General features: G+C 38.3%; 1 protein-coding gene across 3 annotated transcripts; it reads left to right on the forward strand.

Annotated features, from left to right (window-relative positions):
* On the forward strand, positions 1-24,207 carry LOC127617270 (TOX high mobility group box family member 4-like). Of its 3 annotated transcripts, none has more exons than XM_052089232.1 (9): positions 1-114; positions 5,496-5,564; positions 6,005-6,277; positions 6,993-7,247; positions 8,440-8,754; positions 13,869-13,949; positions 14,705-15,373; positions 18,795-18,949; positions 19,033-24,207. In XM_052089232.1, exons 1-9 carry the CDS (start codon positions 109-111, stop codon positions 19,088-19,090), a joined length of 1,881 nt encoding a protein of 626 aa, XP_051945192.1. In that variant the 5' UTR covers positions 1-108; the 3' UTR covers positions 19,091-24,207. The 3 variants fall into 3 exon arrangements, with proteins under 3 accessions (XP_051945192.1, XP_051945180.1, XP_051945186.1); XM_052089220.1 differs by lacking the exon at positions 1-114 and adding an exon at positions 603-1,372; XM_052089226.1 differs by lacking the exon at positions 1-114 and adding an exon at positions 606-1,372 and having other exon boundaries at positions 8,443-8,754.
* The last annotated feature ends 1,578 nt before the right edge of the window (positions 24,208-25,785 follow it).

A 25,785-nucleotide genomic window follows, 5' to 3' on the forward strand; every position in this document is an offset into this window, starting at 1 on the left:
GCTCAACCCGGAAGAGTGGGTGCCATAATCCGCGATATATTTGGATGTTCCCCGTCAGAATCGCTTTGATCGGACTGAGAGAAAAAACGTGTCGTTTTCAGGGCGAGTATGGAGGTAAGAAGACACAGTTAAAAGTTAGAAGTTAAAAGTAGTTAAGTAACAGTTAATGTGTGTAGAACCCTTTCATGCCCCGTCCGTCCAGTATAAACATCCAAAACAAAACCCGAAACTCTCCCAGTATGATTCCAGTCCAACACTCTGCTTTAATTTTTTCTCTAATTGACAACATATATATATTTATTTATATATATATATATATATATATATGTACACCAAAACAAATGCGGCGTTTACATTGGGGACTAAAGTGGGGACTACAGTTGATAATATAGTTTGTTTTGGTTGTAATTTGTTTAATGAACTCATATTTAGCATTTAATCCCATTTAGATAAGTTAAAATACACTGTCTTGTGTTGTTATAAGAACTTAGTGCCACTTAAGTGTTAATTACATTGTAATAATATACAGTAGAGTGATCTTCTAAAGGCCATATGGGTCAAACCATTAACGCGTGTGGTGGTGACCTACCTTTTCTTTGTTTAATAATTAATCAATTTAAGCATAATGCCGGTGTATTCCGTTCACTTTGGTGGTGTAAATACGTGACATTTTGATTTGAGTATGTGTAAAAGAGAAATTCGTCTACGCAACGTGATTGGTTTAATTTGATTGTTCAGACACACCCCCTCTCACGCCCCGGTCCATGGTTCATGCTCGATGACGCGACGCGAGCGGTGCTGAAGTCAGTCAGAAAGTCGCGACCCCTTTGGACTGATAAACAATGCGTTTTAACGCGTATACTCACTGACGCGTTTCAGTCGCGATCGCCTTGTGAAAACAGCTGATTGGCTGTACCGATGAACGGTATTGTTATTAACGGTTAATCTCAGCATTTGTCCATGTGCTGTCGTATCGATTGCGGATGGAAAGCGGCATTATCGGACGGGAGTGATTTTTGTTTGAAAGTGTATTTTCCTCTAATACATGTTTAATGAGAGTTTGGGGTGTTTTGATGGACATTTGTATTCGTCTGATCGGTACCGCAGTGCGCGGCAGGCCTGAAGTCGATCAGTATGATCGGACGCGTGTGTCCGATTCCGTCCTCGTGACGTCACATCGCTCAGTTTCTGCGCGTTCGCGAAACGTGTCGCCAGACTGCGTTTGGGAGTTCCGGAGGTCTTGGTTTCAGATACCCTGAGATGCGTCATGGACCTGAATTTTTACTCGGATCTATCGGACGGAACCGGGCAGCCCGGTGACGCGGAGTTCTTGGATCATCAGGCGTTTAACGGATTTGACGCCGTTCAGAAGGTGATCAGACCTCATTAAAGACGAAGTCATGGATAATTATTATAATAATAATAATGTTTTGTTATTATTTTAATTTACATGCATTTTTGTTTTGTTTTATATTTAATTATTATTTTATATTTATTAATTCATCTATTTTTATTTCTAGTTTTATAATTTTGTTAAACATTCCTCTCTGAGAACAGTCCATTTTTAAAAACGAATAATTAAATGGAAATAATACAATGTTAAATCATGAATATTTCTATAGTGATCACATCGGTTTCTAGTTGAGTTTTTAATATGAATATTTTCTAATTTTTAGTTTTTAGTTATTTTGATAACACTTAGCCATAAGGTCGTTAAGTTGAGTTTACTACATTATATATTATATTTATGATATATATAGCATTAACTATATTTGTTTCAGCATTTAATAATATTGGTTAATGTCAAGACACTAAAACATTTTTTAAATTATAAGTTAAATTAGTTACCACATTGTGAACTAACGGTGAACATTTGTCTATTTTTCTCACTATAATTTAACATTAATATAGATGAATAAACGCAGTAAAGATAAATAGTGTTAGTTCATGACACTTGATGTGTTACCATTGTTTTTGTATTTCTTAAATATACAATCGGCTTGAAATTGTCAGTGCAATCTCTATTAAAATTATTTATATATATATATATATATATTTTTTTTTTTTTCAATTTTTATTTTAATCAAATATATATTTATAAATGACTAGAAAAACAATTTAAATTCACTGGTCTAATGCTGAACCTTGTGTGCAATGGTATCAAATGGTAATACCATGGTACTGATACATGGTACATGCCGAAACTTTTGTTATTTTTTGTTAGTCACCACTAACCGTCTACCCTTATGCTTTGTCCACTATTGATTCACATTACAGCTGTTCCCGGTCAAAAGTGACCAGACAAATGAAGAGTGCAATACTGAACCGATCCTCATAAATCATATACCATTTGAAAGCTTAAAGTCTCAAGAATCAAACTGTGGTGTCCAGTTTTATATATGAAAATGTATTATTTATATATATAAAATATATGAAATCCAGATGAAATTACAAGTATGAACACTAGGTGGCTGCAGAGAGCTTCTTCATCCCTGGTTGAAGAGAAGATGACTTCTAGATTTTGTCAAGTTCTGCATTTAGATACATATTTAAACTTTATCAAAGACTACTTTTGTCAAAGTTTAGCATTTTGTTTGGTTTGTTTGAGGTTATTTTTTGTCAGTTTTTACAATAATGCCACATTATAATAACAGTCATCCCTGAACATGTTACAAAGAATATAAACGTTCCCTTTGAGCTGCACTAAAACCCTCATAAGCTCATTGCTCTCATTTGATTGAGTTAACTCGTTCCCTCAATTCCACTGAGTAATGGGGTTTCCCAAAACTTGAGTATTTAAGTTCAATTATCTTGGTTTTCAAGTAGATGAACTTAAATATTTAAGTTGAGGTAACTACATGCAAGTAGACTTAACTCAGATTTGAATTGAAATATTCTTGTTCATTTTAATTGAATTGATTCAATTTTAGATCAAACAACAGAACAGTTCAAATAAAGAGAATAACTGATTCTAGGTCAGTTATTAAATCATTCTTTACAGAAATGCATACATGCACAAAGAGAACTGAGATTGTGTGAGCAAAGGGTCCAACTTGACCCAAGAGACACAGATCACCCGAATGGTGACATCACACCAAACATTATTTGCAACAAAGCATAAATAATACGACAAAAGAGCTAAAACATCTATGAATTCTTAATAACAATTATTTAAATTCCCCAATCTGTTCCCTCTGACCAAGGAAACATAATTCAAGCAGCAAGGGATTGTGGGTATTTCCCATAGCCTCAATTTTGTACTCAACAATTTGAGTTATTAACACTTCAAATCTTCAGTCTATGGATTTTTAAGAAAAAGAAATGCAGTGAACTTAAATATTTCAGTTATGAGTCCAAAACTTGACATTTCAAGTAATAATTTAGACAACTTGATTTTGACATTAATGACAAGATTTGTTTTATAGTCTGACCACTTAAGCTATGTGTGTGTGTGTGTGTGTGTGTGTGTGTGTGTGTGTGCGTGCGTGTGTGTATATGAATGTGTGCGTGAGTGTGTTTGTGCGCGTGCGTGTGTGTATATGAATGTGTGCGTGTGTGTGTGTGTGTGCGTGCGTGTGTGTATATGAATGTGTGTGTGTGTGTGCGTGTGCGTGCGTGTGTGTATATGAATGTGTGCGTGTGTGTGTTTGTGCGCGTGTGTGTTTGTGCGCGTGTGTGTGTTTGTGCATGTGTGTGTGTTTGTGCGCGTGTGTGTGTTTGTGCATGTGTGTGTGTTTGTGCATGTGTGTGTGTTTGTGCATGTGTGTGTGTTTGTGCATTTGTGTGTTTGTGTTTGTGCATGTGTGTGTTTGTGCATGTGTGTGTGTTTGTGCATGTGTGTGTGTTTGTGCATGTGTGTGTTTGTGCATGTGTGTGTGTTTGTGCATGTGTGTGTGTTTGTGCATGTGTGTGTGTTTGTGCATGTGTGTGTTTGTGTTTGTGCATGTGTGTGTTTGTGCATGTGTGTGTGTTTGTGCATGTGTGTGTTTGTGTTTGTGCATGTGTGTGTTTGTGTTTGTGCATGTGTGTGTTTGTGCATGTGTGTGTTTGTGCATGTGTGTGTTTGTGTTTGTGCATGTGTGTGTTTGTGCATGTGTGTGTGTTTGTGCATTTGTGTGTTTGTGTTTGTGCATGTGTGTGTGTTTGTGCATGTGTGTGTGTTTGTGCATGTGTGTGTGTTTGTGCATTTGTGTGTTTGTGTTTGTGCATGTGTGTGTGTTTGTGCATGTGTGTGTGTTTGTGCATGTGTGTGTTTGTGCATGTGTGTGTGTTTGTGCATTTGTGTGTTTGTGCATTTGTGTGTTTGTGTTTGTGCATGTGTGTGTGTTTGTGCATTTGTGTATTTATGAATGTGTGTTTGTGTGTGTGTGTGTGCATGCGTGTGTGTGTGTTCATGCGTGTGAGTGTGTGCGTGTGTGCATGTGTTTTGCACATTTTTTTTTTTTTTCAAACAACATTTACAAATGAAAACAGTAGTTGAGTTTTTCATTACAACCAGATAAAGAAACACAATACTTAAAAAAATTAAAATAATAAAAATAAATGAATAAATAATAAAACAAATTTGATAAAAGAACAAAAAATATCTCCATATACAAATACAGTCTATTGGTTTAAGCACTCTCACTTCCTATCAATTCCATAAAAGAAGTACATCAAGCTTTTCTAAAAAATCATAAAACACTTTCCAGATGGACCAAAATATGTGAAGTTTGTTTGTCATAAAATAGGTAATCTTTTCTAAGGCATGAGGTCATCCCGTTCATCCATTGAGACATTTCAGGACTTTCTGCTTTTTTCCAAGATCGTGCAATTACACGTTTAGTTTCCAATAATCAGAGATGTAACAACAATCTTTCATGTTTGTTGATTTTATAATTCAGTGGATAAACATGCAATATACATATCTGCACTCGTGATGATTGGTAGTCTCACCCCTTCATGTTTCTGGGTGTGTTTTATGCACTGTTTTTTATTTTTATTTTATATAATTAAATATGCAAAAAAAAAATGTTTACCATTTACTATCATTTCTATCGTCACTTTGACCGAACAGTCAAGTGGTGGTGGCTAAAGCACAGGCTGTTAATCAGAAGGTTGCTGGTTTGATCCCACACCACCATTGTCCTGAGTGCCTAACCATTGCCGGTGCTTATAAAGGTGCTGATAAATGAAATGTAAATGTAAGTGTGATTTTTTTTTTTTTCTTCTACCATTTAGATCAAATCAAGTTTTTTGTGTGTATTCTGATATGAAATGGACGAAATGTCACCAAGTCTCGTACCCGTCAGATAAAAGAAACCATAAAATAGATTTTGGACCGAACAGTGCATAAGGGTTAAGCGTGATTAACAGATATGACAGATACGCACACGTTAAGAAAGTTTGAAGGTGCAAATTGATTTTGATTCATTTCAAACTGACAACTGTAAAGACAAGCTTCATATTGGAGAAGTCATAAAGCCAAACAAAACTTTTTTGTGTGTCTTGACCAGTTCCCAGGAGGCAATGACAACTACCTGGCGATCAGTGGTGAGGGTCACCACTTCCTGTCATCTTCAGAGGTAATGCCCCTCCACATACTCTGTCAACACGCATGTTTTTGTGTGTTTAGCTTTCCCTACTTTGAATGTTAACAGTATCCGCATGTTTATTCTGCTTTAATTATGTACTTTTTAGACCAGTGCTTTAAAAGCAATGTAGCAGGTTCAAAACAAGTTAATCTGTCTTGCCGCAGAAAATAATTTAGACTCGCTCCTTTAGTTTGAAAAGCTAAAACAATGTAAACGGTTACAGCACTGGAAGTGTAAGGGCCAAATGTACCTAATGGTTTAAAAGCAGCAATGTGCAGCTCGTTTTTGTTTTAAAGCACTTAAATAAATTATCACGTACAAAAATGTTTATTTTCAAGTCTGAATTTGTAGTCCTTCTAGTTGCTTTTTGATCTTTTTCATTTCAAGCTGAATAACAGTTTCTATGTTCACAATTATCTCCGTCTCTCTAGACGTTTCACACGCCCAGTTTGGGTGATGAGGAGTTTGAGATCCCGCCCATCTCCCTTGACCCTGACTCCGCCCTCAGCGTCTCGGATGTCGTGTCTCACTTTGGCGAATTGGGTGACACTGGACCTGCCTCGGGCGTTCCGGGGAATGCTGTGGTTGGTGGGAACGATCCGTCGTTTGCTTCGACGTATGTGAACGCGCCCTCACAGGGTCTGGAGCACCTGAGTCTGAGTCAACAGGGTGGCGGACCGATGCTCGGGTCTACACTGGGAATGGTACGACTCAGCAGTAATCCATCTTTTAAAGAGCAGGGCATTTTTATAACTGGTTAAAAGTAGTTGGTAGTATATCAGCCTGTTTTGACACATTACTATCTCAAACCTATTTCTAAATCAATTCCTTCTTAATGTTAAAGATGGGTGCTTGCTGGGGGGCCTGGGTAGCTCAGCAGTAAAAGACGCTGGCTACCACCACTGGAGTTTGCGACGTGTGGAGTTTGAGTGACTCCAGTCAGGTCTCCTAAGTAACCAAATTGGCCTGGTTGCTTGGGAGGGTAGAGTCACATGGGGTAACCTCCTTGTGGTCACAATAATGTGGTTCTCGCTCTCGGTGGGGCGTGTGGTGAGTTGTGCGTAGATGCCGCGGTGGATGGCGTGAGCCTCCACTCACGCTATTTCTCCGTGGTAACGCGTTCAACAAGTCACGTGATAAGATGCGCGGATTGATGGTCTCAGACGCGGAGGCAACTGAGATTCGTCCTCCGCCACCTGGATTGAGTCATTACGCCACCACGAGGACTTAGAGCACAATGGGAATTGGGCGTTCCAAATTGGGAGAAAAAGGGGAGAATTTTCACAATTTCTCCCTTTGTGTTAAGAAAAAGAACGAAAGTCATATGGGGTTATAACAACACAGGGGTGAGTAAACAATGACTGAATTTAAATTTTTCAAAAAGCATGATTTATGATATAATTAAATATTTTATTGCAGGATCTTGGCCATCCCATTGGTTCGCAGTTTAGCAGCTCCTCCCCAATGACCATTGATGTTCCTCTGAGTGACCACGCCCTATTGGGGCACAATCAGCTGACCACTATTGACCAATCAGAACTCAGCGCCCAGCTTGGACTGAGTCTGGGTGGCGGTGCTATCCTGCCTCGCTCGCAGTCACCTAACCAGCCGCTGTCCACCACTGGCTCGCTGTCAGATTCGCTGCATGACGACGACATGGACGATTTCAGACAGGTGGGTTTTTTTGTTTGTTTATTGCTTCATTTTATTGATGACATTATGCACTATTTGTGTTAGTAGTCATTTTTCATTTTTGCTCCTTAAAGGGGTCATGACATGAGAAACCAAATTTGCCTTGATCTTTTGGTATATAAGAGGTCTTTGTATCATTAAAACGTCCTGCAAGTTTAATATTTTAAGACGTCCTCCCCATTCTAAACGAATCATTTATTTAATCAAGCTCAAAATACAGCTGGTTCTGGATTCATGGTTAGAAGTGACGTGACGGTTAGAAGTGACGTAACAGCGTTTGCATATGACCGCCTCCAGCACAAGATAACTACGATTTAAGCGCAAGACAACTACGCTCATTTCGTATCGCCGTGCGCCTCACAAGTGTTCAGTCGATGGACAGCGAGCTCTGACAGAGACTACTTGTGCACAGGAAAAATTACGATGCCACACAGATGTGCTGTTCCTGGCTGTGGTCAAACAAAACCTCTGAATAAGCTGCCGAAAGATCCAGGCGTCAGGGAAAAATGGATGCAGTTTATTTTTTGCGGACGTCCCAGTCACGGCAGTGTTAACTTAAGCGTTTGTTCTGTACATTTTAAGGATGACTGTTTTGAGAACAAATCTCAATATGATGCTGGCTTTGCCAGAAAACTGTTGCTCAAAGATAAGTCCGTGCCGACTATTCTGGGAACAACGACGACGCAAACTGTAAGTAATCTATTTTAAACTTTAAACTACTTTTTAAAGCGCAATTTCATTCATTATGAATAATCACAGTGTTTTTACTTAGTTTACTTGCATATTGTTCTGGCTGGAGCGTCAATAATTGATACATAGGCACTGACGTTAGCCAATCATAACAGTGGGCGTTAACACTGAAGTCTTAAATGGAAAACGCCCCCAAAACAGACTGTTTGAATCAGAGGATGAGAAACAGGGTGGGAAAAGGTCAAAAAAGTTTAAGTTTTTCTTAAAAAAAAATATATTAATACTATAATTGCACCTAAGGGAACATAATAATACAATAAAAAAACCCATGTCATGACCCCTTTAAAATCAGATAAAAATGCTATTCTGTAACCTGTTTGTGACCCCAATTAAAAAAGTATATTTCAATAGCGATATCGATCAGAATTGATCTGGCTTGTTCCCACTCTTTTGTTCTCCCATTCGTGTTTTCTCTCTGGCTCAGAAGACTGTGCTGGTGGATTCTCCCGTGTCGCTGTCTGTGTCATCTGGTGTCATCTCTCTCTCGCCGTCTCTCTCCGTTCAGCCCGCCGCTCCTGCAGCATCCGTCGCCCCTCAACGGAAAGCAGGCGGTGGTGGCGGGAAGAAAGGCAAGAAGAAGAAAGATCCGAACGAGCCGCAGAAACCCGTGTCAGCATACGCGATGTTCTTCAGAGATACGCAGGCTGCTATCAAGGGCCAGAATCCCAACGCCACGTTTGGAGAGGTGTCTAAGATTGTTGCCTCCATGTGGGACAGTTTGGGAGAGGAGCAGAAACAGGTCAATACATCTGAATTGTTCTTCATTAAATATGTGCTAGTATAATGGTATACTATCATTATTTTACCAGGTTTGAGATCACTAGCTGGTAAGTGTTGAGATTCCTCTCTCAGTGGTTGAGTAATGTCTCTTTTAATATCTTCTCTGGTCTTTATAGTCAGTTGTTGATCAAAAACATCACAAATAGAAACATTTAATTGTAATCACACATAGCACGGAAGCACTAAAGAAGTCATTCAACTTGAACTGATGCTTTCTTAAAGAGACCGTACCGGTTTAGCTCTTTACAGATCCATATACAGCGCTGTGAAAAAGTGTTTGCCCCCTTCCTGATTTTGTGTATTTTTACAACTAAATTGTTTGAGATTTCAAACAAGATATAACATAAAACAAAGGCAACTTGAGGAAACACAAAATACAAAATATATATATATATAATTTGTTTTATTGAAGCAAAAAAATGTATACAACGCCTATATTACCCATGTGAAGAACTAACTGCCCCCTTAACCTTAATAGCTGGTTGTGCCACCTTTAGCAGCAACAACTGCAACCAAACGCTTCCGATAATTTGGCCCATTCTTCTTTGCAGAACTGCTTAAGTTCAGCCACATTGGAGGTTTTTCGAGCATGAACTGCCCGTTTAAGGTCCTGCCACAGCATCTCAATCGGGTTCAAGTCAGGACTTTGACTAGGCCACTCCAAAACATAAATGTAGCTTCTTTTGAGCCATTCACAGGTGGACTTACTCCTATGCTGCATAATCCAGTTGTGCTTGAGCTTCAACTCACGGACTGATGACGGGACGTTCTCTTTTAGGATTTTGTGCTAGAGAGCAGAATTCATGTTTCCCTCAATTATTGCAAGTCGCCTTGAAGCAGCAAATCACCCCCACACCATCACACTATCACCACCATGCTGGACTGTAGATATTATGTTTTTTTTTGAGGAATTCTGTGTTGTAACGGGACCCCTGTCTTCCAAACAGTTCCACTTTCGACTCATCAGTCGACAGAACATTCTCCCAAAAGCTCTGAGGATCATCATGGATGGCATTTCATGGATGGTGTCTTTCTGATAGTGGATTCATGAACAGTGACATTTATTGATGCAAGAGAGGCCTGCAGTTCCTTGGAGTCATCGCTATGCTCTTGGAGGAATTTTGTAAGGTCGGCTACTTCTGGTAAGGTTCACTACTGTGCCAAGTTTTCTCCATATGGATATAATGGCTCTCACTGTGGTTCTTTGGAGTCCCAGAGCCTTTGAAATAGCTTTGTAACCCTTCCCAGACTGATGAATTTCAATCACCTTTTTCCTCATAATTTCTGGAATTTCTTTCGACCTTGGCATAGTGTGCTACTGGATGAGACCTTTTAGCCGACTTCATGCTGCTGAAAAGTAATCAGGTCTGTGTGTGTCTAGTCCAGCTGAACCCCATTATGAATATCCACTTTCATAGATTTGGGGATTTAGTAACTAAGGAGGCAAAATGTGGTGGTGGTGTAGTGGTCTAAGCACATAGCTGGTAATCTGGTAATCAGAAGGACACTGGTTCAAACCCCACAGTCACCAGCATTGTGTCCTTGAGTAAGGCACTTAACTCCAGGTTGCTCTGGGGGGATTGTCCCTGTAATAAGGGCTCTGTATTTCACTTTGGATAAAAGCGTCTGCCAAATGCGTGAATGTACATGAACATATTAAATGTAAATGTAAAAATACTTTTTCCACTCAGGCCCAGTTGGTATTGGATGAACTTTTTTGCTTCAATAAATAACATTATCATTTAAAAACTTTATTTTGTGTTTACTCAGATTGCCTTTGTTTTATGTTACATTTTGTCTGAATTTTTTTTAAACCATTTAGTATAAGATGCACAAAAAAACAGAAGCTAACCATACCATTCCAAAAGCTTCACCAAATGCAAACGGAAAATGGAAATCCATCAACGGAAACCCCTCATCAATGTCAAAATAAATAGAGCACAAGCACGTAGAGTAATACATTAGGTGAAGAAACAAAATTGGAGACGATTTGTATCCAATTTGACATAAACAATATCCAACAAAAAAGGTTTGGAATCTGAATCGAAGAATGAAGAGCCAGAACGGTGAACCTCAAATTCAACATATTAAACATCAAGACTCAAGTCTTAACTTCAAAACAAGAAATTGCGGAAAACTTTTAAAAGAACGGCCTTCCTGGCTTTCAAACAATTCAGGCACAGGAAGAAAAGCAAGATGTTAACTTTTCATCCAAAAATTGGAAACTTTACAAACAACCTTTCACTATGGAAGAGTTATTGCGGGCCATAAGCAGATCACATGATACTGCAACTGGACCCGACAATACTCACTATCAATTTAAAACGAATCAGCCTCGCACTATCCTCTCCGTCCTTTTAAAAACTCCATCTGGGTATCAGGGGACACTTCATATTCTTGGAAAGAAGCGGAAATTATTCCTATTCCAAAGGCAGGAAAGGATCATAACGAACCTTTCAACTACCGACCTATATCCCTTACGAGTTGTTCATTAGCCAGTATGGCTAATGAACGACTTGTTTCTCAACATCTCAACAAGTAATGCTCAAGGTGGATTTAGGAAAGAAAGAAGCTCTATAGATCACCTCATCACACCTCAATAACATTGAAAGTTATGTATGTGATGTTTTTATCGGAATATGCTGTTGCTGTCTTCTTTGACTTGGAGAAAGTTTACGACACCATTTGAAAGGACGATATTTGAAAGGATCTGCATCAACTTGGCTTTAGAGGATGTCTACCCATTTTTGTTGCCAACTTTTTATCCAAAAGACATTTTAAAGTCAGGGTAGGTAATACCCTATCCGACCCACACAGACAAGAGTTAGGAGTACCTCAAAGAGGCATCATCATCACATAATCAGTACCAAAATAAACAGCGTCACAAAAGTCTCAAGATCAAACATTCATTGCAGCCTTGATGTAGACGACATTTGTATTTGCTACAGAGGCAAATTCATGAACGGTATTGAATGGGAAATCCAGCTGACAGTCAATAGGGTCCAGGCCTGGTCTGGGACCAATGGGACACAGTCTTTTGCCAGTTTTGCTTTCTTCATCATGACCCAGAGATATTGATGGATGGCAATCCTATCAAAGCTCTCTGGAGACCAAATTCCTTGGAATAACATTGGACAATAAATTGTCTTTTATCCCTCACAAGACAAATGTTTTAAAGCGATGGCTTTCTTCTAAACCTTTACCGAACGCTGATTAGATCACGCTTGGACTATGGAAGTGAGCTGTATGGCTCAGCCAGAAATAGTATATCTGACTTTTGGCCACAGTTCACCATCAAGGCATACGTCTGGCACTGGGGGTCTTCAAAACATCACCAATTTAAAGTCTATACGTAGAGGCTAATGAACGTTCTCTAGTGAACAGGTGTCTCAAATTAGCCCTGCAATACATAACAAAAGGAAAGACCAACAAAGAAAACCCAGCATGTCATGCTATCTTCTTACTCCAATACCAAGAAAACCAAGACATACCCAGCCATCTGGTCTACAGATTAAATCCCATCTAGAAAGCATAAAAGTTGACTTAAGCATACTGGAACAGACATACTTCGGCAGTATCCTGCACTGGAATCTCAAAAAAAATAACAAGAAACAAAAAATCGGAAACGCATCCAAATGAATACCTTCAGGAACTCCTGGATATCAAAGAGATGTTTCCATCACACACACTTGTGTGTGTGTATATATACAGATGGATCAAAGTCTGGAGATCATGTGTCAGCTACATTTGTGATCAATCACCAAAAAAGTGGAATAAGAATCCCCAATCAGAGTTACATTTTGACTGCTGAGACCAGCACTATTCTAGCACTGGATCACATCAAGCGTTTCTTAATAATTACAGATTATTGTCTTCAAGCACTTGCATCACTCAAAAATGACCATCCAGCTCTTGTGAAGATTTTAACCAAATTGTCAACTCTAGAGGCACAGAATTTCAATGATTACTTTTGCTGGGTAACGGCCATTGTGGAGTCCTTGGCAAGGAACAAGCAGACTCTGCTGCTAATGTCGCACTTTCTATCTTAAAAATGCTCCATACCACCTCAACAAATGGCAAACCGATTGGGATCAATGCATTACAAACATATTGCATGACATAAATCCTGTAGTGGGCAAAAGACGGATCTTTAATCTCAATAATCAGATCATTTTCACCCGCTGCCGAATAGGACATTACAGACTCACGCATACGTTTTTAATATCAGATGAAGATCCACCATTATGAACCTCATGTCAGAATAGTAAAGCATATTCTATTGGATTGTTTACTTTTAGGAAATGATTTTACTCCGCAAATACTTTTGAACACAATGACTCTTCAACTCCTGAATCAGTTTTAATACGTTTTAAAAACTTTATATGTTTTTTTATTACTCTACCTTTTAACTTATTTTTCGACCATGAAAATTGCCATGGCATAAACTCAATTACTGACTAACTTAACATAATCATATATAAGCAAAATGGACATCATAACTGAAATATATCCAGTAAAGAAATCAAATCAAGAGCTTATGAATTAAAATACAATGCCTAGTCCTAAAGAGTGTTGAGAGTAGCCGATTACAAAGTCATTCGTCCTAAATACGTTTTAGTTAAAAATAGTAGTGGAACATATTGCATTTAAAATTCTTGTAATCTGTTTACAGTTGCTGACTTTCAGTTAAAGTATTTACTTCTAAGTACATTACTTGCACTAAAGTAATATGTATGATATATTTATATTCGTCTGTTAGCGTTTCTGTGACGCTGAAGGGTGCGCGACCATTCATTCCATTTATGAACTTAAGCGGAAAACCAAAAACTTTTTCAGTAAGTCCTTTTAAAGTAAAATAATTAGTGATGTGATTACTTTTTCAGTGAAGTAATCAGTAAAGTAATCTGATTACTTTTTTAAAGACGTAATTAGTCATTTGTAGTGGGTTACTTATTTTGAGTAACTTACATAACAATGGTCCTAAGCTGTAGTGTTTGTATTTCACAGTTTTCCAAAAAGAAGTGGCAGATGATGTAGATAAACACAATGATAATTTGTATTTTACTTCATTAGGTGTACAAGAGGAAGACAGAAGCTGCTAAGAAGGAGTATCTCAAAGCACTGGCAGTGTACAGAGCCAGTCAGCTGTCTCAGGTGAGATACAGTCACCCAGTTATATCACTTTTAACATGTCGGTCAGGCACATGAAGTGGCCCTGTTTACACCTGGTATTAAAGGGAAAGTTCACCCCAAAAATGACATCTGTCATTATTTACTCACCCTTGTGTTGTTCCAAACCAGTGTTCTGTTAGTGTGGAAAATAAAGGAGAACTCATAATGAGTTTTTACAACTCATAATGTAATGACAGTTCATAGTGACCACGTCTATCGAAAAAAAAACACCATAAAACTATTATTAAAGTAAATAATATGCCTTGTCTGCTACATTCCAAGTCATCTGCAGTTGTATAAAAGATTTGTGTGAAAAACAGACTGGAATTTACATCATTATTCACTGAAATGTGTCCCATATGACAAAGCCCTCCTTTCCCTCCATTTAGTGTGGTAACGACACACGCATCACCCATTGACGTTTTTGAGTTTAAATGTAATTGTGAAAAAATTATCCTTTAATGTTCCATAGAAAAGTGAATATCACAGGTTAGTAACGGCATGATGGTGAGTATTTAAGCCTGAATTAAGTGTTGTCTGCTTTTGAACAAATCACCTGAGATGGATTTTAAAACCAGCTGTAAACAGAGTTAAACATATTATATTCATTGCATTTAATCTTCGTATTTACTAGTTGTAACAAATATTTACTACATTTTTAACGTCCTTTTTTAAGAAGAATTTTAGCTTGATATAATATGTTTTTTTAATTTCATATATTTAATTTTGTGCTGCAGCCGACCATTGAAGTGTTGGACACCGCACCATCGCCACCTCCAGCCCCTGAACCTGCGGTTCCCCCAAAACCTGACCCCACACCGGCCGCCACCCCGACACGCTCGTCACGCATCCCGCTGCATGCACCGGACAACAACACGATCACCAATATCTGCACATCCAACATCATATTAGACCTGCCGCAAGTCACCACGCGCTCACGCACGGGGGCACACAAACCAGCTACGAGCGCTCCTGCCCCACCACCTGCTGCTTCTGCCCCGCCCATCGTTACGAAGATCATCCTTCCAAAGCAGCATGCGCAGTCGTCCGCCTCTGCAACCTCCACGGCGGCCTCCACCGCCCGCCAGCCTCCGCCCCTTCAACAGATGCAGAACACGCCCCCACCCCCCCGCCTGCAGCAGATGGTCCATTCCACAGCCCCGCCCCCTCTCCAGGCGAAGCCGCGCGGAGGTGCCGTCGTGGGACAAGTTGTCGCTATGGCACCGCCACCTCTGCAAATCAAGATAGTCCCCGCCCCCATGCAAACGGATTTGAGTGCCCCGATAATATTGACGACTGCTGCTGTGGCGCCGGTCAAATCCTCTACTGAGGTCACGCAACCTCACACCATTGTGGCCGCCCTGTCGCCATCGGTAACGGAAGAAGTCACTGAAGGAGAAGAGGCGGTGAGTATTCTTAAAGAAATACAATTCTGTCATCATTTACTCACCCTCATATTATTTCAAACCTGTAGGACATTTTGTCTTCTGTGGAACACATAAGGTGCATATAAAGATGCGACAATTCAAAGTGACCAAATCTGTCAAGCTCCAAAAAGGACAAAAAGCTCCAAAATATCATAAATGTTGGACATTAAAGATGATGAAAAGAATGACTTACTGTTCACTGAGTAAATAAAGACCCACTTCGACTGATTCAGTCATTGAGTGAGTCTTTAAGCTGATTCAAACAAATGACTCTTGGGTTTGAGACTAATTTCTGAGCCTTTTTGATCGATTCACTTGTGTTTTAACCTGTTAAATGTCATGTCCTTTTTTGTGTATATTAACTGAACTTAAATGCTTGTTATTCATGAATGCTTTGGAATACAGGCCTAATTTGAAAGAAGAAACTTTTGACTTTTTTGTTGAAGTAAAAGCTGTTATAGAAATTAAATAATTAAAAAAAGTACAGACAGACAGACAGCACACTGGAGGTTAAGTCATGCACTAAATAGGGAGCAAGGGAGCATCCTATAGCTCTCCTATAACTGTTCTGAGACCAGTGCAGACAGACAGCACACTGGAGGGAGGTTAAGTCATGCACTAAATAGGGAGCAAGGGAGCATCCTATAGCTCTCCTATAACTATTCTGAGACCAGTGCAGACAGACAGCACACTGGAGGTTAAGTCATGCACTAAATAGAGAGCAAGGGAGTAGGGCTGGGCGATATGTTATCACGATAAACTTTTTCATATTGTTCGATATCGAAAGAAAAGAAGAAAAAATATATTCTAAACAGTCAAAATAGTCTCTACAAAACCACACAGGGGGTCCAGAGATGGCCAAAGCAGCCGGGTCTGCGGGATCTTTTACCAATTTTACCGTTTATCAATTGAAAATTAAATACTGAATGTGGGTTCAGGGGTGTCCCGAGAGAACATTTAGAAAACATTTGTATATTTTCATTAAAGTGAGAGACTCGTCGACCAACTAGTAATTTTAGTCTTTCCTTTTCCATTCCAGACATCTCATTAATCGATCACAAAATTAGAACAGAAATCGTTTTGTTTGTTCGATTTGTTTATTATTAAAGGCTCGTAACACGCTGATTAATAAAGATACATTTAGAAGGGAAAAACGTTTTGGTCTAAAAGGTGCTTTGAAACCACGTTAACTCGTGCGGCGCTTCATGTCTACACACATGCAGGGAAAATGGGCGACGCGTGTGGAGCGGGACAGGGCAGAAATGATGCATGTTTGGTGCTAGAGAACAATATTCAAGATTACAGCGCAGAAAGATCAGAACTGTTGTCCACATCACTGTTGTTCTGTCACTTCACTAGAGACGATGAGACGCAACCGTTGTCATGAAGTCTTGCGGTGCGGATGGAATCAATCCGGTGTCCGATGTAGCCTAATTGTTAGCAAGGCAGCTAGCATTTGCAAATTCATCCAGTCTGACCCTACGTTACCACTGGAGCGTTGTGAGCGAAGCTGAGAGCATTTTCAATTCATTCCAATGAAAGCGAGCGTCACGCTCGCAAGGTGGATCGTAGGATTAGCAGCGGTGTGGAGCGAGATCTCTCCTAGCGCTGTGAGCGCCTTTTAGTGGATTTCATCCGCCCCAGTGGAAACACAGCCTGAGAAAGCCGAACTGCTTGTGTTTTAGCAACACGCAGTAAATATAGAAAATTCCTCAAAAGCTTATCGTTCATTTTCTTTATCGTGATAAATATCGATATCGTTTTATCGCCCAGCCCTACAAGGGAGCATCCTATAGCTCTCTATGCAGTTAAGTGCGTTCACTCCTAAAATCTGATCAAAAGTTCAGTTTCAGGCTGCAGATGATGTTTGGATCACTCAACATGTTTGACACACATGGGGCGATGATCATCAGTACATAGATTCAACATTTATAATGGATCACTTTATTTGAACATGATTGACAGTGATTGGATGATGCTGGACGTTACTTTGAATTATAATTAATTATGATCATTTATGATGTGATCATAACATGAATAATTAACACTGCTGAAACATCATAAACTATTTGATAAAATAGTATTTGGTATTACTTAAAATTGTACAAATTAATCCCGCTGGCCACATATGAGGACATCCATTATTAGTAAAACTATTTGCTCTAGAAGTTTGTTTGTTTGTTTGTTTATCTGGTGCTACTAGTTACAAATCAAAAAGTGAAATGTAAAAAGTACACAGCAATCACGCTTGGATCTCAGGAGGTTAATAAACAGTTTGATTGTCTTTCTTTTTGATCGCTCGTGTCACTTACATGAACGAGGGTTATTAACCTTTCAATTTGACTTAAATCATCTATTATGTTGCAGACATTTATCGATTCCCGGTAACGTTTTAAAGCGTGTATGTCTTTGAGTTTAATAGCTCACATTATGGAGGATTTCATCTTTCATTGTTACAGTTAGGGGTTACGATATGGCCAAAAATATTATCACTACATACTTTTTCATATCGGCCTATATCGATATTTATCACAATATTGCACATATCGCAATATCACATTTGCAAGTTTTTTTTAAATATCCAAGTTATCGTCATGTCTTGTGGTCCAGCTGGAATCAATCCGGGACCTGGACCACAGTGACTGCCGTAGCCTAATCGTTAGCAAGGCTGCTAGCATTAGCATCTTCATACAGTCTGAGACAGCTGGACTTCTTGCGTTGTCCAGATGTACAACACAGACTAAATATCGAAAATTTCTCAAAAGCTTATCATCGATATCTTGGAATTTTTAGCACGATGAATAGTGACATCATTTTATCACCCAGCCTTACTTACAGTTACACTAATGTATAATAGTGCAGTTCCTTATGAAGTTAGCAGTCACTAGCGAGTAACGTTTTAATTTAATAGTAGTGCTAAACTGTATTAATGACGATGTTTATTTGTGAGTCAGATTACACTGATCACTGTATTATTGGTATAAATGGAGCACTTATTTTACTACACGACACCATTCGCCGTATAACAGCTGGCGGGAGTGATGTGTCAGATGTATGCAATGTGTTGCCGCTAGCTTTAGTGCGTTAGCCAACCTCAGTTCAACACTTTTGACACAGCATGAGGTGATGCTAAAGCATTCAGCTTATATTTGTAAAGTGCTGTCTTCACTTCAGTTTCACAAGTTGCTACATTCTCCATTATTTACATTTGCTTTGTAAATAACCTGGTAAGTCTGCCCCATCTGCTACTTAAGTCGCTAGTGCATAAGGTGTCCAACATTTTACACTTCGTTTTGATGGGTAAAGAAGTCGTTTTTCGTAGTGCTGTAGCCATTAACAGAAACGAACATCGTGATTTTTTTTTTTTTCAGGTTTTCAATCCTGTTTATTTCTCTTTCAGATGGAGGTGGAACTGAATGTTTGTCCGGCTCCAGACGTGACCCCATCAGATGCCCCCAGTGTGTGTGTGCGCGCCGGCTGCAACAACCCTCCTATAGAGAGTAAAGACTGGGACAGAGAATACTGCAGCAATGAGTGTGTGGCCACACACTGCAGGTATAACACACACACACTCAGGACCATATCTGCTCTGTGTACATTTGCTTTTTTGTTGATTATTGTTCTGTTGTCATCTGCAGGGACGTCTTTATGGCCTGGTGTGCGATCAGAGGACAAAACTCAACCACTGTCACATAGAAATATAGGAATGCTGGAGAGAGACAGATAGAGACGGTTGTGTGTGACGTATGCTAGTATAACGGTAAACTGAAAACTAAACTAGCAAACGCGCAATTAGTTTGTAACCTGGAGCAAAGCACACTCGCCTGAAGCAACATACATTTTAGGTCCAGAATAAGGTTTGCGAAATAACGATACACAAAATCTGACGTGCACGTCAAACGCTTATAAACTGGAAGCGATCAGGAACAGACCTCAAATCAGTGCTAAAACCGTTATGTTTAAATGCACAGACTAATACTAAGAAACAAAAGCAGTGAGGATTGCGTTTGAATATTTAATGAATATTTAAAACGTTTCATAACTTTTTAAATAACCTAATTATGTATCTGAACATTGTACATTGTCGGATTCAAGTGACAGACTTTCACAGGGTGTATGTGCAAGAGCGTGTTAGCCAGAAACATACTTCACGCAAGTACGTAGACGCAGACCTGACCAGTGCGGAGAAGTGTTTGTGATCATTATTTTCTTTATTTTATTTGCCGATATTAGTGCCGCTGAATTACACACTTCGCCTTTAATGTGTTACAATGGTAGTACAGTGTTGGGCAAGTTACTCAAAAATAGTAATCCTCTAAAAGTTACTTTAGTTTGTTTGTTTTTTACGTACAATGAATTTCTCCTTTTTTATTAACCATGTCCCTTTAGCGGTCACAGAAACAAACAGATGTACAAATTAACATAATCCATGTTTTAAATGTATTCTACATAAATAATAATATTTTAGAAAAATGTGTAACTCAAGTAATGCACATAAATGTAATTAACTTGATTGAAACCTGTAACTGTAATCCGATTAAAATAATTGTAATTGTAATGCATTAAGTACTTTTGACTTAAAAGTAATTATATTACAGTAACGGATTACTTTGTAATCAGATTACACCCAACACTGTTTGTGCAGTTAAACTGCATGTGTTATTATTCGCATTGCTAGCTGTAAACATGTTGACAGTAAACTAAATTGCTTAGCCAAAATCTCAAATAGAAACCTGACTATAGAAGTAGTTTATGCTAATGCTCGCTTTTAGCGCCTCTTTCATCAAACGCTGAGAATGTAATGCGTACATGTGTGGTGTTATTAATGCAGCGATGCACAAAATTGCTTGCCGCCAGGGCTGGACTGGTAATCTGGAATACCGGGCATTTTCCCGGTGGGCCGATGCTCTTTGGGGCCGATCAGGGGCGGATTGGCCATCGGGAGAACTGAGCGGTGGGCCGCGATAAGCTAAAATGTGCCGATGCGTTATGCATAACGGACCACAAATTTGTGCCGCGATATGCAGAAAATGACAGCCCTGCTTGCCGCAGCTAGAAGCGTTTGCGTTCATTTACTTGCATAGAGTATGTTTCGAGCCACAAGCACAACTTTGTGTGTGTGTGTGTGTGTGTGTGTGTGTGTGTGTGTGTGTGTGTGTGTGTGTGTGTGTGTGTGTGTAGCAAGTGAGTGAGAGAAGAAAATAATCTCTTAAGCTAAACATTTTTATATCAAGTTACCACGTTTAGTCACTGTCATATTGGCAGTTTTTTGTATTTTTTGAACAAGGGTGTAATCTGTGCAGCTCTCTTGAAGATTATCATAGCTATAGTTTATAGCCAAAATGACAGTGACTAAACATGGTAACTGGCTTTACCATAGGAGAGAGTGTAACGGTCAACTAGGATGACGTAAGTCTTCTAAGCCCGTCATATAATGATCCTGGGGTCAATGAACCGAGTTCAGAGTGTTACGATACCAATAGGACTGCAACTAACGATTATTTTGATAATCGATTAATCTAATGATTAGAACGATTATTCGGCGATTATTGCAACAATTAATCATCCGCTCTTAGCCGATTATTTAGCTTGTGCCCGACTTAAAAGGTTGTATTAAATGTGCTTACTAACAATAAGGACAAAATCATCTTTTAAAAATACCTCTAAATAACATTCACTGAATTAAAGGGGAAAATCTTTTATCAAGTTTAATTCTGGAACGAAATTTAGTGCAAAAAAATCATATTATCAATTGTTTTTGTCTTGTTTTCCATTTAAAATCGTCTAAAAATCCTTAAAACATGATACATTTACTTGAAAAGCAACATATACAGTTATGCTCAAAAGTTTGCGTACCCTGGCAGAAATTGTGAAATTTTGGCATTGATTTTGAAAATATGGATTTTATTTAAGGATAGTGATCATATGAAGCCATTTATCATCACATAGTTGTTTGGCTCCTTTTTAAATCATAACTATATCAGAAATCACCCAAATGGCCCTGATCAAAAGTTTACATACCCTTGAATGTTTGGCCTTGTTACAGACACACAAGGTGACACACTCTGGTTTAAATGGCAATTAAAGGTTCATTTCACACACCTGTGGCTTTTTAAATCGCAATTAGTGTCTGTGTATAAATAGTCAATGAGTTTGTTAGCACTGAGTCATGGGGAGCAGAAATGAACTGTCAAAACACCTACATAACAAGGTAATGGATCTTTATAAAGATGGGAAATGATCTAAAAAGATCTCCTGCCGACAACACCTTGACACGCCTCACAGCTTCTGCCACGCTGTAATTTGGAGTGACGAGACCAAAATGGAGCTTTATGGTCACAACCATAAGCACTACATTTGGAGAGGGGTCAACAAGGCCTATAGTGAAAAGAATCCCATCCCTGTTGTGAAGTATGGGGGTGCCTCACTGATGTTTTTTTTGGGGGAGAGCTCTAAAGGCACGGGGAATCTTGTGAAAATCGATGGCATGATGAATGCAGCATGTTATCAGAAAATACTGGCAGACAGTTTGCATTCTTCTGCACGAAAGCTGCGCATGGGACGCTCTTGGAAGGCAATGACCCTAAGCACAAGGCCAAGTTGACCCTCCAGTGGTTACAGCAGAAAGAAGGTTCTGGAGTGGCCATCACAGTCACCTGACCTTAATATCATCGAGCCACTCTGGGGAGATCTCAAACACGCGGTTCATGCAAGACCACCAAAGACTTGGCATGACCTGGAGGCTTTAAGAGAATGTATCTTAAATATACAGTAAGTGTATTTTATACTTGGTTATACTTCTGCGAGTGCAGTAAAGACAAAATATACTTGTATTCACGATCTATTCTCTTAAAGCAAGTCTAAATATCTCATATGCTGCTTCTCAGGTGAATGCATATTTTATTTTTTTTTAAAAGATTTTTAGATTATTTTAAAATATGTGTATTTTTAATATTATATTCAACATTCTCAGATAACAATAGTTTCTTCTGCAGTATAGATCCCAAAGTAAATGTACATTGTTTTAAAAGAGTTTTAGATATTTACACTGGAAAACAAGCCAAAAAGAAAACGAATAATAAACTTATTTTGTTGCCGTGTATAATGGGGCGAAGACTCTCACCTTTCTGTTCACTTCAATCCATCTTTAACTCACAAAAAACAAACTCTTATTAATAAAACTGCATATTGCCAATTTTCTTCATGTTAAGAAAATACACAGTGACATATTTTATGATTTAATAAGTGACAGAGTGTGCATCAGCCAGTGTAGTTTCAATATCTCCCCTTAGATCGGGACAATCACACAACTCATAGAAGAGGCACTGACCGCACAGAAAAATGCCAGTTTTAGAGTTATTATTTGAACTTTAATAAAGCTATTACGCATCTAAGAGAGCGCATGTTACACCACTCTTTGTCTCTCTCCACTGGCTGCCGGTTGATGCATGTATCAAGTTCAAGGCTCTGATCCTGCATACAAAACGGTCACTGGGTCCACTTCAACATACATAAAATGATTTATGCAGAGCTACACGCCCACAAGAAGCCTGCGGTCGGCTATGGAACGCCACCTTGTACCAACACAGAGGCACCAAAACACTTTCTCGGACTTTCGGCTTCATCGTATCGTGTTGGTGGAATGACCTTCCCAAATCAATCCGTGGAGCTAAAAACACATCTTTCCCATGAGCACTTAACCAGTCACTAAAAAACTAATTACAAATTCTTGTCAAATTGAATCTGTCTTGAATACTATTCTGATGCTTGTGAAACTTTGTAATATGGCACTTTTGTACCACTGTCTCCTTAAGAGGATTCGGTTGTGTTTTCCTCTTTTGCAAGTCACTTTGGATAAAAGCGTCTGCCAAATGAATAAATGTAAATGCATTAAATATAACTGCATTAAAGATGTAACGCCAGGGTGTTTCCTTTAAAGAGCTCCAGCTCCGCTTATTCCACAATGAGAGTGCTTCTGTATTTACTTATTTTGTATTTTTGCATTATAATTCCCTCATAATTTGTGATGTACATCAGCTGAAGCTGTTTGGAAAGTTTCGAGTTTATCTGGACTGTGATCTGTGTAATTCCTCCTCTCATCAGTCAGGTGCGAACTGTAGTGCTGCTCTCATTTAGAGTTTAATGTGATCTGATGTTACGATAAATGACATCAAACGAATAGTCGACTATTTTTTATTGTCGACGTTGTCTATAAGGTTGACTAATAGTTTCAGTCCTTGATACCATACAAATGAATGGCGAAAGCTGTAAACTAACACCTACCTGTCATGAAAAAACAAAAGCAATTTTATCATAGTAAACTCAACATGTTGTGCTCTCCAATAGGATTGTTGTTGAAGATTAGCAGACAGGCGGTCAGCTCATCAAGTAATGGGCTGTTTCCTCACGAAAACAGTTTTTAAACGTTATGCTTTGTTTTGCTAACCCCTTGGTGGTATTAGCTGCCAATTTCATATTCTTATCCTGTTTGAAAGAGCTTCCATATTAATTTATTTTGATACACTGTTGGAACTGTGATAATTGGTGAAAACTATGGCTACAATGGTAAATGTTTGTGAGTATTTTAATATCTTATAAAAACCAGTAGGTTGGGAGTAAAAACGGTTATGCTGTGGAACATGATAATATACCTTTGCTAACTGGTCATGAAAATATGGGTTTCATAGGAGAGTGTATTTACTTTATTTGCTTTAATTTTCCACTTATTTTGGACTCTGTAAGTGGACTATTATAATGGACACTTTTTTTGAGGAATTTGTGAGATTAATGAACAATCGAATAAAAGTGAAATAAAAATGATAACGTGTGTTTTACTTTGTCATAAACTATATGTGGGATGGCTTGGAATGGATAGATAGACAGATATATCGACAGACAGACAGATAGATAGATCGACAGATATATTGACAGACAGACAGACAGATATATCGACAGACAGACAGATCTATCAACACACAGATAGACAGACAGACAGATATATCGACAGACAGACAGATATATCGACAGACAGATAAATAGACAGACAGACAGATCTATCGACAGATAGATAGACAGACAGACAGATAGATCGACAGACAGACAGATAAAAAGATGACAGACAGATAGATAAATAGATGATAGACAGACAGATAGATAAATAGATGATAGACAGACAGATAGATAAATATTTGTATAGACATACAGACAGATAGATAAATAGATGATAGACAGACAGATAGATAAATAGATGATAGACAGACAGACAGATAGATAAATATTTGATAGACAGACAGACAGATAGATAAATAACTGATAGACAGACAGATAGATAAATAACTGATAGACAGACAGATAGATAAATATTTGATAGACAGACAGACAGATAGATAAATATTTGATAGACAGACAGATAGATAAATAACTGATAGACAGACAGATAAATAGATGATAGACATACAGACAGATAGATAACTAGATGATAGACAGACAGACAGATAGATAAATAAGTGATAGACAGACAGATAGATAAATAGATGATAGACATACAGACAGATAGATAACTAGATGATAGACAGACAGACAGACAGACAGATAGATAAATAAGTGATAGACAGACAGATAGATAAATATTTGATAGACAGACAGACAGATAGATAAATAGATGATAGACAGACAGATAGATAAATATTTGATAGACAGACAGACAGATAGATAAATAGATGATAGACAGACAGATAGATAAATATTTGATAGACAGACAGACAGATAGATAAATAGATGATAGACAGACAGATAGATAAATAGATGATAGACAGATAGATAGATAAATAGATGATAGACAGACAGATAGATAAATAGATGATAGACAGACAGATAGATAAATAGATGATAGACAGACAGACAGATAGATAAATAGATGATAGACAGACAGATAGATAAATATTTGATAGACAGACAGACAGATAGATAAATAGATGATAGACAGACAGATAGATAAATATTTGATAGACAGACAGACAGATAGATAAATAGATGATAGACAGACAGATAGATAAATATTTGATAGACAGACAGACAGATAGATAAATAGATGATAGACAGACAGACAGATAAATATTTGATAGACAGACAGACAGATATATAAATAGATGATAGACAGACAGACAGATAGATAAATATTTGTATAGACATACAGACAGATAGATAACTAGATGATAGACAGACAGACAGATAAATATTTGATAGACAGACAGACAGATATATAAATAGATGATAGACATACAGACAGATAGATAACTAGATGATAGACAGACAGACAGATAAATATTTGATAGACAGACAGATAGATAAATAGATGATAGATAGACAGACAGATAGATAAATAGATGATA

This window comes from Xyrauchen texanus, chromosome 2 (assembly GCF_025860055.1).
Source record: "Xyrauchen texanus isolate HMW12.3.18 chromosome 2, RBS_HiC_50CHRs, whole genome shotgun sequence".
NCBI classification, from domain to species: domain Eukaryota; kingdom Metazoa; phylum Chordata; class Actinopteri; order Cypriniformes; family Catostomidae; genus Xyrauchen; species Xyrauchen texanus.